Consider the following 16,113-nt stretch of genomic DNA (forward strand, 5'->3'; position numbering starts at 1 on the left):
GCATTAAATGCAATGCAAAAAATTTGGGTAATGAGCCAAGCAGATTATGTTCCCCTGTTGTAAAATAAAATTTGTTCCTCCTGAGATTCAAGAGCCCCCATAACAAATTGAAAACTTACTTATCGGGGTACATCCGTTATCAACACACTTTTTATATAATATAACATAACATAACATAACATAACATAACATAACATAACATAACATAACATAATATAATATAACATAATATAATATAATATAATATAATATAATATAATATAATATAATATAATATAATATAATATAATATAATATAATTTAAGTTATGTGAAGGGTTCAGAACCATAGTGGGCCAAGCGCCATTTACTGAATACGTAGAAAACAAGAGTTAAAATTAAGTTATTACCATAATTCAATGGAAACATAACAGGTAAAATAAAGTATACACATTAAATGTAAATGATGTCAATGTTCATTGAACTATGGATGCATGTAATAAAAATTAATAAACATATTAAAGGAATTGTCATTGCACCAAATGAGTGCTCTCTGGACCAAAATGATTCCATTTTAATTATTTAAATATAATTTAAATTAAGTAACATATTAAACGATTTATCCTTCTATCAAACACGAATATTCCCTGGATCAAATGTCCTATTTGAATTATGTAATTGCTTTATATTTATTTCTAACGGGTGCAGCGGAGCGCACGGGTACGGCTAGTATATTAATAAAATTATATTTTTCTTATACAGTTTCAGTATGAGCGCTCACATCTGAAAACAAATTACGTAAGAAAGCATTTTATATTGACTATTTCGTTTATATGACGTCATTCCATTTTCGACCAATGAATTGAAATGAATTTTTTAATTCCAACCAACACAGTCAGACTTTGCGATAATTTTTGCAGCTAGATTTATCGCTATCAATTTATCGCATGGTCGTTCTTTTGTTTAGTCGTTGTCGCAAACTGTTTCCCCGAGAATTGATGATCATGAATACATTAAGATACAACTATACAGTTAAACTTTTCTTTCAACTTTAAAGCAATGAATGCAAGATTGATATTTAATAATAATTAATATATTTACGCAGTGAAGACGACGTTCAAAACGACGCACCATGTAGACACAAAATCTTCATGCATCTTAATTGAACGTACCTTTTAAACTTGATTCTTTCAATATTCTTCCCAGATTGCACGCATACGCGATTGGAATATTGAATTGTGTAGATGCAGCTTTAGTTCCGTTACACACTATAGCGAGAATGCGTTTGTTGAGCTATAAAAAATGCTTTCGTGTAGCACTGATTGTAACGGTCGAAATAAGACACAGCTGACATTGGTCCTTTCCCACAGGTAACATAACCTATAAGTAGCCTATAAAATTTGTATTTTGTGAATGAAATGAAACAATTAATAGAAAGTCAGATGTTCAAATTTATGTAACATCATCGCATATCAAACCCAATGACCTTGCATAGTAATAACAAGGTCTTTTCATCAAACTGCCTTCCGTATGGCGTAATAAAATTCGTGTTTTAATTAGGCCTATCTATACAGAGATGGCTTCACTGTGTAGCAACATGTCTCGCTGTGAATACATAAGCATTGGTATATAGCTGTCCCTACTGTTACTGTTAAATTAAATTATGATTTCAGCAGATAATGAAAATGTATTTATGTTATAATAATAAGAGAGAAGTGCAGTACATGTAATTAACATTGTTAAACCTGTATTTCGCAATTGGCATTACTGAATAATAACATCGAATTTCTTTATTGCAGTAATCGATATTCATCTACGAGCATTTCAACTTCACAATGTCTGAATAGGTTAAGTATTCGTTGATAAACAATTATTAACATTTGTGATCGAATTTTAGGGATATATTATTTATATTTTTATTTTATTCACGAAGTAGTCCTAATAAATGCCACGCGAGGTCTGAGATTTCCCAGATAAATCTCAGACCTCTCGTGACATTACTACAGATAATTTTTAATAAGTTAATTTTTGAAGTAGACTGTTATAATAATGTTGCTATGGTTATTTATGTTGAAAGAAAATATAAAAAAATCACTAATTAAAATGCACGATTTAAAAAAAATAATGGATATTATTGCTCCAGTATCAATAACAGTCTACACAACGCAAAGTGGGCGAAGAAAGAATAAACTGCACTGAACAGAAAGAGGAGAAGAAATTGGCTGGGTCACAGGTTAAGAAGAAACTACCTACTGAAGGATGTACTGAAAGAAATGGTGAACGGGAAAAATTTCGAGACAGAAGAAGATATCGAATGACAGACAATATTAAGATATACGGATCGTATGCGGAGACTGAGAAGGCAGAAAATAGGAAATACTGTAGAATGCTTGTTTCCGGAATTTATGCATTACATAGCCAAATTTAGGATTTTTTCAAATACCGTATTTATTCGAATTTAATGTGCACTTTTTCAGCTGAATGTAGTCTTCAGAATTGAGATGCGCATTAGAATGGATGGCGCACTAGATTCGCATGCAAACTCGAAAATTCTGCTTGTAATACTGCTTAGGTTCTGCGTGTGCTTGGGCTCTGTTCAGGTTACCCCATTGCTCGTCGTTCCTCAACGTTTCTCACTTCGCGCACTTCCGTATTCAAAGTGAATTGTACTTGAGCAGGAGATGACAGACAAAAAGCGATGGTTGTTGTATGAAGTAAGCTTCAAACGAAAGATACTTTAAGCTGAAAATCATTGGAACAGTCACGCTGCAAGAGAATTCGGTGTAACAGAGAGCAACATTCGCTTGTTAGCCTATGCCAACAAAGAATTTGCTTCTAAAGCAACGAAAAACAAGTTCACCGGCCCACGAAAAGAGGTAGAGGTTTTGAAATTCATACAGGGAAGGAAGAAAAATGGACTCCTTGTGACTAATGATAAAACTAGAACAAAAGCTAATTAGGTGGCTACAGCCCGTGCTATAACTTATCAAGGCTGTGTAAATAGGTAACATAACAAATTTCGCACCTGCTTTGCAGCAGCGCATTACATTCGCCAATAAACATTTTTTTTATTTCAATCCTTTAAAAATTGAGGTGCGCATTAGATTAGAGTAAATACGATAGTAGGCCTACGTAATATAGAGTAAAAAAAAGAAGCCTATGCTACTGAAAGTTAAGAATTTACTCATTACAGCTTAAAAGTTTCCTAAACCATCCATTATGAAGATGTAAAAATTACATCAAAATATAACTGCAACTTTCTGGGAACTTGGCAGGTTAAATGCTTGAGAATTTGTAATTCTCCCCCCCCCCCATGCGTTTATGTTGGCCTACAAGTTCTCTTAAACTACAAGGCCTAATTCTGCATTGAATCATCAAGAAATGTTTGACAACGACTGGTCTAGAATAATAAGCGAAACCCGGAACAGATATGAAATATCTTTATTAATTTCGTTGAAAGAGGCTCTTATTATTAGTATTGTGTAGAATTATTAATGATTTCATTGCTGGTTATTCTTTACCTCACGGCCGACAGCGTTGTTGTGCAAGTTTATGTATTCATGCAGATCTGTTATATTATTCTCTGGATCCATCACGCTGGCCGCCACACTGATCCCGATGTCCACGTTGTCATTGCAGCTGTCCCAAACAAACAAGTCGCCATCAGGCTCCGCTGCAATAGAGTTCAGATCTCTTAAATGACGAGTAATTACATGATTGGAAAAGTTTCCGATTTGTAAGCCAAGACTGTTAGGTTAGTTAAATACCGTGTTAAATACAGGATAACTTCATTTAGGATAGGCTGGGGCAAAGGTGCACACTTAATACTTTTTTGTTTTTCCGTAGCGAAGCGTGACAGAATTTTTGGGTAAGCTGGGCTGAAGGCATGTTTCGGAAATAGTGATCTAGGCCGTAATTTACGTCCCTAAAAGATAAATAAACGCGGAAACGCTCCTGTTTTTAATTAACTAAATTCTAAATTGATCTTGTCCCTTCTTCGAAGATGTTTGGAAAAGCTCAGCTTACACTGCCTATCCTGAAGCTTCGCTAGTTTCTGTTTATATGACAACAAAAATTGTACACAACATACCTAGAATCATACATTGCCAGCCGCCATAAGTTCAAAGCAGACTGTAAGATCTGCTAAAATTATATTTAAAATAATGTCACAAATGAACAAAGTGGATCTTTGCCCCTGGCCTTAGGTAAACATTCTATTGGTATGGGGTAAAATTCCACATATGCAGGAACTATAATTATAATAGACCAGAGATGAATTACAGCATTTGTCAGGTAGTGGCATTCATAACTTGTATAATGTTTTATATCGTCATCATTTACATCGTCTTCGTCTATGACAAAACATTAATTTACATGGAAAAACACTAACACTAGGAAACACAAGGAACAAACAAAATTAAACATCAAAGTCAAGTGTCAGAAAATAATTTGCTGAAACGCCCCAATGATGCCACTACATAGCTTTCTTCAAGTCTTTTACGTAATGTGTATTCATTACAGGTAATTCTTTTGGTTGCATGTCAAATTGAAGGCCCATTTTCTATTAGCTGCTTAGCCTCTTTTAACGTTCAGAAGACTTCGATTTTGTGGACTTTTTCTTTCGTAGTTTCTGGAACATGAAGTTGAAGCTAGGTTTATTAATAATGAATCGATGTAAAATAGTTAATTATAAATTAAAACCTATTAAATATGCTCAATGAATCTACGTGTTCAATAATATGAGAAACGAGCGGGAGAAAAGAGAAACGTTCTGAGGCAAAGGCACGAAAGCGGACCTTTGCCCTAGCTAATTCATAGAATCTTTCCCTCATGGCGCTAAAACAACTGGTATCAGTTGCCATCTATCAGAGGCTTTTCAGGTCAACCAAGTGAAGCACAACTTCACCATAGAATTTAAAAAAATTGAAAAATTCACTTTACTTTTACTATACATCACAGTGTGACTGATTTTATTATATTTATATTTATGTACGTTCAAAAATCGCGCCGCGCTGAAGAATTAACAAAATAGCGTCGGTGAATCCACTTCTTACATTGCGACTTTCTATTTCGCTTGCTATGGTTACCGTAGCAACAAAACTTCGATACGTTTAAGTTCTGGGCCGGTGAAGTGAGCTCTATTTTCCTCTTGTTAGTGTTTCACTCAGCTATGGTTACCATGGCAATAAGGCTACACCCCCTCACCCCGCAACAGTTAGAATAGTATCATGGCTTTGGTCGGACGTGAAATAGTAGAAAAGACGAATTCACAACGTTCCGCCAATCAATGACAAAACGACTATTCAGGGTGGCCAACTCTAACAATGAAAATTACAGAAATTTAAAAGTGTAAAATTAATTTCACCCATAGAAAAGTTATAGGCCTATTAAATGAATATATATTTGTAATTTTTTTAACTGTTTTGCTAAAGAAGTAAGCACGAGTCTTGAGCAAAGTGGAAATATAATGTAAGAGGAATTGAAAAAAAAAACATGGCTATCGTGTTAGCGTTGTAGGTACTATTGTAGCCTATGTATAAAGTTAAATTTTTCCGCGGTTTCGTGAGCGAATGTGCATGAAGATCGCGTTGTATGCACTGTAATGTTATTTTCTCTACTGTTCTTATTACATTAATTATTAGGACAATTTTAAATAATTACGAGTAATATTTGTTCATAAAAATGAACGTGCTTTAGCGATTTGGGCTGTTTATTAACAAATTTGTCCGCGGAAAGATGTTTTTCTTATATGAATCGCATTAAAAACTATTGCGTAGTTGCATGTAACAACAAAAACGGTCGTGAATCGCAAAATATTTCTATGTAGAAGCAAATTTTGCACAAAAATATGATAAAATCAGCCTTTGCACAACGATGTTACTGATACATTCGTTGCCATGAACAGAAGGATTCAACTTGTCTTAAAAAATTGGTATGATTATTTATTACCGGTAATTTTATTATTATTATTATTATTATTATTATTATTATTATTATTATTCCTACTATTACTATTATTATCGTCATCATCATCAATGTCACGTATTTTAAATGTACCGGTATTTAATATAGGCCTACATAAGCCTATACATGATTTTTGTCATAAAATTAGAAGTCGACCTAACACTGTTTCACACGCCTTTTAGGCGTCACGAGCCGCCACTGCCATCTATAGCAATTTGTTCCACTAACAAGTAAGCGTAAAGCGTGAGTTAGGTTATGAACTTACATATGAGATATTGATAATAATTCTTTGGTGTTTTGTTATAGCAGACGATAGCCAACAATTTCATAGCAAATATTTAGATCGAACGTTCCAAAAAAGTAACTCATCTCATATCTTCAAAGTTTGAAAGCACAAGTTACTGACATAACACGTTTGACTCTTCCACCATTAGACCTTTCAGCAGGAGATGTAGGACTGCCATATTACACTCAGAAGTGAGGAAAAAAAAAACTAGATTCGAATCTTTGCCCTGTGCGCACTTTTGCCTCTGTCTACCCTTTACGTTTTTATGAATGTCTGAAGAAAGAAAACGCATTAATGAGAAAAACGTGTAACAGAAATGACATTTAATAAAATCTGAACTAGGACTGGAAGACTGTATGGGGAGAACGAGTTAAGTCAGTTCAGTAAAATTTCCGCAATAGAAATTTATAACTTCATGGCTAAGCCCCCATTGAGACTATAATACAGTACGCTAATTTATAACACAATTCTTGAAGAATGTGAGATTATCTGTAGAAAATCTTAGCTGCTTTGAGCCAAAGCTGGCTGATATATTACATTTAAAACTCCAGTCCAGAAAATTTTGCGACACTCACTTCCACGAAAGACAAACTATTTCTGACTGAACAAATTATGTAAGTTATGATTTGAGGACATGGATTAGGAGCAAGCACTTCAAAATAACAGAAATCTTTGTGCAATAATCACATGAAGACTACACGGGAAGAAGAAGGTCACTTATTATCCGATCCGGTCTCATGCCTGGAGTTCAGTACCCTTTCCATTGATTTGTCTCTTTTTTCTTAGACAATCTGGCAGGCTAATATTTATGTTGATTTTCTTTTACATTAATTTGGTGTATTATAACAGGATAAATTTATATTTTTTCGAGAGTTTGAAGACAAGTAAGGAGACGCAATTTGAATGTTTTATACATTACAACTCTCGCTTATATGAACAAACGAACGAATGAAGAAATGGTAGGAGAAACATTTAAAAGTTACGCGATTGCACATCCTTGCAAGGGAATTTCTGGTTGAGAGGAAATGTTTATGCGAGCTGCATGCCTTTGGTCACTTTTTTCAATCCTATTTTCAGTTCATATTTGAAGGAATATAAGATAATTTTATAAGAGGAAGTACCGCAAATGCATGTAATTTGATGCTCATAGTTATCACAAGAGGGGAAGGAAAGTGACAATCACTACCGAACAGCAACAGAACAGAATCAACGAAGGTGTTACAAACGTCAAGAAGCCTGGCCAGATGAAGTGGTGAGCGGGGCAGGGCACCACTTTCCTGTCTAGAGAAGGGACCCGAGCCCTTGTGTCTCAAGTAAGCGCGCCCTGAAAAACCCAGGGCAACATACCAAATCCAAGGCTCTGATGTTTAAGCCTTTAATTTAGAAAAAGCCGAAACTTATGTGAGGGAGTATTTAGGTCCGTGGCCCATTTCTTTTAGGGCTCATCCCGACATTTGTCTTGGCGCCTTATGAAAACCACAGGCAGGATGAGTTGTCTCAATTTAGATGACTAACCTATTGGCTATGGGATGATTTTAATGCAATATGGCCCTATCGACATGCCTATTTCTTAGGATTTGGATTTTAATGAAGAAAGCAAACACAAACCGTAGAGATGAAGTCCAACGTAATCGCTAAAAAAAGTTACCAAACGAGAAAATAAAGTAGGTATTGTGAACCCATTATCAAACACAGCTTGAATCTTTGGTCTCTCTGCGTTGTTTTAGCGCTACATAATTTTTGTATTGTTATAGAGACACTAACGTTTTTCATAACATGGGAGAGGTGACGGTAGGAAGAGGAAGAATAAATTTCATAAGATTTACTGGTGATATGGCATTGTTAGCAGAAGAGGAGAAAACTACTAAGGGACATGCTACTGGAGCTAAATGACAGTTGTGAGCAGTATGGGGTGAAGATAAATTCAAACAAGACTAGGACCCTGGTTATTGGAAGAAAAATAAATAAGGTTAACGTGTGAATTCAAAAGGAGGCAGTAGAACAAGTGGACAGCTTCAAATACTTCGGGTGTGCACTATATAGTAACATGAGCTACTGCCAGGAAGTCAAAAGGAGAGTGGAAATGGCAAAGGAAGCCTTTCATAGAAAAGAAAGCATCATCTGGGGCCTCTGGAAAAAGAACTAAGGAAGAACCTAGTGAAGTACTTTGTATGGAGTGTGGCATTGTATGGGGCAGAAGCATGGACATTGCGACGAAGTGAAGAGAAGCGAAGTGATTAGAAGCATTTGACATGTGGATACAGAGAAGAATAGAGCATGCGAAGTGGACAGAATAAAAAATGAGGCTGTGCTAGAAATAGTGGGTGAAGAAAGAATAATGATAAAGGGAAAAAGAAATTGCCTGGGTCACTGTCTGAGAAGAAACTGCACTGGAAGAAATGGTGAACGGAAAAGAAGCTCGGGACAGAAGAAGATATCGGATAATAGACAATATTAACTTACAAAAAGGAAGGTGGAAAATGGTGAGTTTGCAGTGGCAGAAAACTATGAATGTTAGACTCCATTACATGCATCACTAAGCTAACTTTCACGTAGTAATTTTTTTCTTCAAGATTTCGGGATAACTATCACCTTTCGTTTTGCTTGGGAAGATGACATCTCTGCTCTTAATTTGTTAATAGGTTATGTTAAAATTTCTTTTTCAGTCACACTTCGCAAATTGTTTTTAACAATTTGCATTGTCTTGCCGGTTTATTCCCTTAGTTACACCCTTCATATAATAACTTATTTTTTATTGGTTTGGCTCTTCGTCACTTTTTTCGCGATACTCATTACCATCTAACCACGATAGAAAAATAATGACATACTTATAATTTTACAAGTTGCAAGAATAGGTCTCGCAAGCAGGGAGTATCGACGACAGGAATGCGAAAGAAACAATACGATAAGGAAGAGCGGGCGACAGGAAAGGTCACGAGATAACTTGAATGATATTCAAGAGTACAGTCGGAAGAGAAACGACATCGATAGAATCAGTCTTGCATTGTGATAGTTATATTACGGTTTTACTTTGTTCCACTGCATGTGAATACGTGTCTTGTTCCAAGTGCGTTTATTTTTATTATGTAGTGATGGAGCGTTCCCCTTGCAGAGTATCATTATTTTATAACGTTGCACGTTTAATTCGCTTCGTATTTTTCTCTTGCTACGCTCTTCATTTCCACAGGCGATGTCCCCATCTGTTCATCTTCTTGGAAGAGGCAGTACTTTCATCGGCCCGCATCTTTCGGCTCCTCGGCGTGCCTAAGTACAGTCGATGACAGAGCTCATCTGCCCTGAACCTTGGGGAAGTTAGGGGTGGTGTGTAGAGGGGTGTGAGTCTAACTTCGGAGCAAGCGGCTGGCTAACGGTACTTTAGGTGTGAATGCACTCTGCTTAATCCCCTTTCTACTTTCTTCAAAAAAACATCTCTCTTTCCATTTGTACTTGGAAGACGGAAGTGAACGTTTGCTTAATAGAATTGCTGGTGTAAATATATATTCAAAGTTAAGACGTAGCAATATAACTTTCGTGTGTAGTGTTTGCGTAGCTATACAGGGTGTTTCATAAATACGGGGCATAATTTCAGGTATGTATTTCCCACATGTAGACAATCAAAATAGTTCATTACAACATGTGTCCGGAAATGCTATACTTCCGAGTTATGACCTTCACAACATTGAAATTCACCGGAACGATTTTCTTTCCGCAGGTCGTTGCCGTCAAAGGAGGCATTAAGAGGGCACTATGACAGTTCATTCCGAGGCGAAGGTTACATTCAGTGTTGTGTAGGCGTTAGACTGTGCGACATGTATTCAAATCAAGAGCTGGCAGAGATACACTTCATGTACGGTAAGGCGGACGGCAATGCTGCGCTGGCTCGTCGTTTGTACCAGGAGAGGTACCCACAGCGACAATGTCCAGATCGGAAGACACCTCTCCTGGTTTGGGAAGGGGACGACCAAGATCTACAACTCCAGAAGTACAGGAGGAGATTCTGGAGGCTGTGAACATGACTCCTTCTATCAGCACACGAAGGGTAGCGTTGCAAGTCAATGTTCCTCATACGACTGTCTGGAGACTGTTGAAAGAGTATCAATTGTACCCTTATCATTTGCAATGTGTACAGGCCCTGTCACCAGCAGATTACCCTCCACGAGTTAAGTTCTGTCAGTGGTTCTTGCAGCAGTGTGGTGTAAATCCGAACTTTCCAGCCTTAGTATTATTTACAGATGAAGCCCAGTTCACACGAGATGGCATAACAAATTTCCACAATCAGCATGTATGGGCGTATGAAAACCCACGTGCAACTGTTCCATCTCATCACCAGGTGCGGTTCTCCCTCAACATGTGGGCCGGTATCATTGGTGATCGATTAGTTGGACCCCATGTATTTGTAAACAGACTTACGGGGCAGGCGTACACAAACTTCCTGGAAAACACCATACCTCATGTTTTAGAAGACACTCCACTGATCAATCGTCAACACATTCACTTCTTGCATGATGGCGCTCCTGCACACTTCAGTCGTACGGCTCGCCGGTACTTGGATCGAAGGTTTCCTGATCGATGGATAGGTAGAGGTGGCCCAATTGCTTGGCCTCCACGCTCACATGATCTGAACCCTCTCGATTTCTACTTGTGGGGTCATTTAAAATCATTGGTTTATTCGTCTCCGGTGCCTGATTTGGAATCCCTTCGGAATCGAATTGTGACATGTTCTGAGGACATACGCAATACTCCTGGAGTTTGGGATCGTGTTCGCAGGTCAATAAGACATCGATGTGAGGTCTGTATTCAAGCAGGAGGTGGACATTTTGAACATCTATTGTAATGACAACGACCTGCGGAAAGAAAAACGTTCCGGTGAATTTCAATGTTGTGGAGGCCATAACTCGGAAATGAAGCATTTCCGGACACATGTTGTAATGAACTATTTTGATTGTCTACATGTGGGAAATACATACCTGAAATTATGCCCCGTATTTTTGAAACATTCTGTATATATAGAGAGTGAGTGTATATAGTAGAATAATTTCGTGCGTTTGTATGTATATATAGAGACTAAGTGTATATAACAACTCTTATAGAATAATTCGGTGCGATAGACTAAGTGTATATAGTAATTCTTACAGAATAATTTCGTACGTAGTGTTCGTGTGTATATAGAGACAGAGTATTTCTAAGCTTACCTGTATATAGCAACTAAATTTATTAACTTAAACTTAAGTGTGCCTAATCATGCCGCCTCCTAAGAAAAAGAAAGTAATTCATTCCCAAGCACGTGAAATAATAGCGAAAGTGATAGAAACGTGTGATAACGAAGCCAAGAACAAGTGTCTGACGCATTTAGTTACTCAGGCCACTAAACGCGCGGCATATTACACTGGTGTGTCTGAATCTACGGCAAAACAAATTAGAAAAGAAAATTTGGAAAGAAACCGAGATCGCCCCAATGAAGTTCTCTCGACTCCTGGAAAAAACGACCAACTCGGCCACAGCATACGCATGTTGATGTTGATGACTTTGATAGGTGTGTTATTAAAAATACTATCCACGACTTTTATATTCAAGAAAAGAAAGTGCCAACTGTGAGCAAGCTTTTGCCTGTAATTAGAAATAAAATTAATTTTCCATGGAGTGGTAGGTCACTAAATAGACTGTTGAAAATGATGAACTACAAATGGAAAAAATCCCAGTCGAAGAGAAAAATTCTAGTTGAAAAGGCTGATATTGTTTCTTGGTGACATAGTTATTTGAGGAAAATTGAGGAATTCCGTAATCAAGGGAGAGAAATTGTATATCTCGACGAGACCTGGGTGGACAGCAACCTAACTTTTAAGAAATGTTGGCAACATTCTGATGAGTTTGGCATACAGGCAAACCATAGTGCAGGAAACAGACTTATCGTCCTACCTGCGGGAAGCAAAAATGGTTCCTTAGGAAACGCAGAACTCGTTTATAAAGCTGGTTCTGCGAGCGGGGATTACCACGGCAGATGAAGCAGGTAAATTTCGAGAAATGGGTTGATGAGAAATTAATTCCCAATCTTCCGCCAAGGTCAGTCGTGGTCATGGACAATGCCCCCTATCACTCCGTTCAGGTTGATAAGGCTCCAAATAAGTACGCGCCAAACAGAGACATGATAGAGTGGCTGAGAAGAAAAGGAGTTGAAGTCAGTGAAAAACTTCACAAAGTCGACCTTTTCTCCTTAATCGAGAAACACAGGCCTCAAGAAAAGACTTTTAGGGTTGACCGAAGGCTGGTGGAGTTCGGACACAACGTACTGAGACTTCCTCCTTATAGCCTATGTGTGACTTATCCCCGATCGAATTAGCATGGAAAAAGATGAAACACAAAGTGAGAGAAAATAACGTGACAGGAGATTTATCTTTGCAAAGATTAAAGGAACTTACAGAAATGGCTTTATCGTCAATAACTAAAGAGGACTGGGAGGGTTATTGTCAACATACATTAAAAGTGGAGAGCCAATACAGATTTCGACATAATACATTGCCTGCAGTAGTGGATAATCCAATTATTTCTTTGTATAGTGTTAGTGGTAGTGATAGCGATAGTGATGATAGCAGCAGTAGGAACAGCAGTAATGATGATGATGATGATGATGATGATGATGATGATGAAAGTGATTCAGAATTAGCTACTCCATTGTAACGCGGCGCAGAATTGGCAAGTCAATGTTTTTATAATGCATGCTACATTGTATTTCTAACTTTCTCTCCATCCACCCCATCCACTACTAGTGCGAAACTACTACCCCAACTCCGCATTCCTTCCAGGGCAGATGAGCTGTGTCATCGACTGTACACACGTCAAAACAGACAGCAATGCCACCACTGTTTTTCGGTAATCGTTCCTCGCGCGAGCTATACACAGTATATTTTACAAGCTCACAGCCACATGGCAATAACTGAGAAAATATGAAGAAACGGAAAAATTTTTGTGCAGAGTGGCTTTAGAAATATTGGCACTGATTGGGGTTATGATCATCTCTCATTTTTCAACTGATGAGAGTTTGGCCGCTACCGGCCATTGTTCATTGTAATGGTTGTCAAGTTGTGTTTGGGGTGGTACAGTAGCCTATTCACGACTTCATGAAAATAGCTTAAAGGCACGTCTCCGACTATAGTGGCAACGTATAACCAGCGAATAGGGATTAATGAGAATGAACAGGGCATAATTGCCTGCTCTGGTTTTTATGTGCGCATGCGCTAGGTTAGCGTTTAATGTCACTTTCAAAAGGGAGCGTAATCGAGCAGCGTTCGCTGGCAAGCCTGCTAGAAAAATATTCCTGCTGTTGAGTGAAATATCTGGGCCAACTATAGGGAAAAGGCAAACCCTCACGCTGATGTAGGTACAGCTGGATTGAAGGTCATTGAAATATGTCATTGCTACATCAAAGTTACCGACTTACAGTATCTATACTTATAATTTCCTATACGCTTGAAAGCTTTCATTGTAGCCTTGTAGGATAAATTCCTACACTTTGATTCATGTTCACTTCTCGTAGATGGCAGCATCAGTTCATACCTCTTAACACCGGTCCCGCTTTTCAATTACTGCATTGTGTTCTTAATTATTATAAAAAGTAAACGTGGTAATTTTCTCAATATGAACTCAACAAAATTACAATATCCTATCGTTTTAGTTCCTTTGAGTAATTAAATTATGTAGATTAGAAATATCTCATCAATCCATTACAGCAAATTCAATGAATGAGCGACATTCATTATAAATTATATTTGAGGATCACGCGCTTTTGCAAAGTTCAACATTCGTCCTGGTTCAACAAAGAGAAGGGTGGGGGGAAAGGGTGGGTTTTTAAACTGCAGAGAGAGAGCTGCATCATTTAGGAATGGCATGGGTGTGGGGGAAAAAGGAGATAATAATAGAAGAAATGTATGGCGTAATGTGAAGATGCGTTTAATTGATATCGAGAGGAAAGAGATTGAGCTCCAATGTTCGGAAAAGTCCTCACTACATTTACAATCAGATCTCATGCTTAACTGGGGGAGGTGTGACTACATAAATTCTTGTAACAAAGACAGTAGAGCAGGTTTAGTGTGGCTAAAGTTGGTGGCATGGAAGGGTAATAAAATTATAAATAAAAGGATATGTAGCTCTAACGGGAATCTTTTTTTACTTGGTTATTTAACGACGCTGTATCAACTGCTCTGTTATTTAGAGTCGATGAGATTGGTGATGAGATGGTATTTGGCAAGACGAGGCCGAGGATTCGCCATAGATTAACTGATATTTGCCTTATGGTTGGAGAAAACCTCTGAAAAAACCCAACCTGGTAATCAGCCCAAGGGTGAATCGAACCCACATCGGAACGCAACTCCAGATCGCCAGGCAAGCGCCTCAGCCGACTGAGCTACGCTGGTAGTAAGAGGAATCGTATATAGACTAAGAGAGAGTAATGGAGGAAAAAACATCTGCTAATAATATCACACGGGATGACGACATTCTTAGCAGGAAAAGTGACTTAAGGCAAAGTCTACGTATATTCCGAAGATAACGATGCCACATTAATAGTTTTCATGAAAGGAACATTCACAGTACGTACCTATATATCCTCGCTGGTTTCTTACACAATCGCAATCAAGTTCACCGCGTGAGCAACTCTTTGTGACACTGTATACAATTCCAGCAGCTATTATAGCTCTCACAAAAGCGACTTCACGGTTTGTAGGCTGCAGGCCTCGTCTGTAAACACATTACAGTCATAAATACACTTAAACAATCGTACTAAATATTTCGTTTAATATAACTTTAAAGTTTTCTATTATATTAAACTGATTTACAGTTCCAATCAGCTTTACAGGGACCTGTCAATTCACTAGAGGTATGTGGAATAAGGAGAATAATTGAGGCGGGGTATGATAGAGTTCCTAGGTAACTCAGTCGGTACAGCATTGGTGCGCTCAGCCAAAGGTCCCAGGTTCGATACCCGGCCCTGGGACAATTTTTCTCTTGAAATTATTCAAGTCAGCTTTACAAGGATCTATACCTGAAAGCCAGATTTCTATGATTTATAGTTCATTAACAAATCGTTAAATGGATCATTTTAGGAAAACTAGTTTTTGGCATTGACAATACTTAAAATTATATAAAATGTAAACATATTATGAAACATTATGTAGACATGGGGCGAATTAAAACAGAGAACTTAAATTATTCCGCTTGATTTTTACTTTTATTTAATTTAGATATTATCTTATTGGAATTTCCACATATCTTTATTTAATTTTAATTCCGATGAAATTAGTAGTAAAAACTGAGTTCTATTTCTGTATTATTTAGTCTATTATTTTACATCAACAGGAGCAAAAATTGTTTCTTCATAAGCACAAATGTTTAATAATTTTATTTTCAAACAAGATTTTTAGATTTCCAAACTTATGTTAAAAAAATATCAGATCATGTACAGTGGTCAAAGAATATTTCCGAACCTGACAACCTTTACGATAACGATTTCGATTCCCGGATGCGGACTTGCGGGACGAATGCGGCGATATTATCTGCATGAAAACAAATCCTTCTCACTGCTGAAATTAAAAACATCCAGTCACCGTCACTGTCAATTACTTCACTGTACTAAAGAAGCAACATGCTGTATAGCAGCGGTCGGCATTTCATGCGGCAAGCGACATCTTACGTACGTCATAATTATGCAGGAACAGTTCACTAATGCATCTCTCCACACGCACTCACTCCACATAGGACAAGCAGAGTAACGTAACTGGCGATCAGCATGTCTTTTCCAAACCACTGAACTTAGAGAGTGCAGTAAAACGAATTGTAGAAGAATGGGAAGAGAAAATCTTTTGTGCGCAGGAAGAAAATGTAACATGTTTGTTA

General features: G+C 37.5%; 1 protein-coding gene and 1 long non-coding RNA gene across 2 annotated transcripts in view; one reads left to right on the forward strand and one right to left on the reverse strand.

Annotated features, from left to right (window-relative positions):
• The window catches only part of LOC138690959 (uncharacterized), a 1,057,789-nt gene that overhangs the window by 313,098 nt on the left and 728,578 nt on the right, over nt 1-16,113 (forward strand). The window lies entirely within an intron of this gene.
• The window catches only part of LOC138690955 (protein Wnt-8b-like), a 51,663-nt gene that overhangs the window by 17,822 nt on the left and 17,728 nt on the right, over nt 1-16,113 (reverse strand). Inside the window, exons 4-5 of the mRNA XM_069812545.1 lie at nt 14,819-14,958; nt 3,500-3,651 (exon numbers count right to left, since the gene is read on the reverse strand). Coding sequence (XP_069668646.1) covers nt 3,500-3,651; nt 14,819-14,958 — 292 coding nt within the window. The remainder of the gene's footprint in view (nt 1-3,499; nt 3,652-14,818; nt 14,959-16,113) is intronic.

This window comes from Periplaneta americana, chromosome 16, assembly GCF_040183065.1.
Source record: "Periplaneta americana isolate PAMFEO1 chromosome 16, P.americana_PAMFEO1_priV1, whole genome shotgun sequence".
Classification (NCBI taxonomy): domain Eukaryota; kingdom Metazoa; phylum Arthropoda; class Insecta; order Blattodea; family Blattidae; genus Periplaneta; species Periplaneta americana.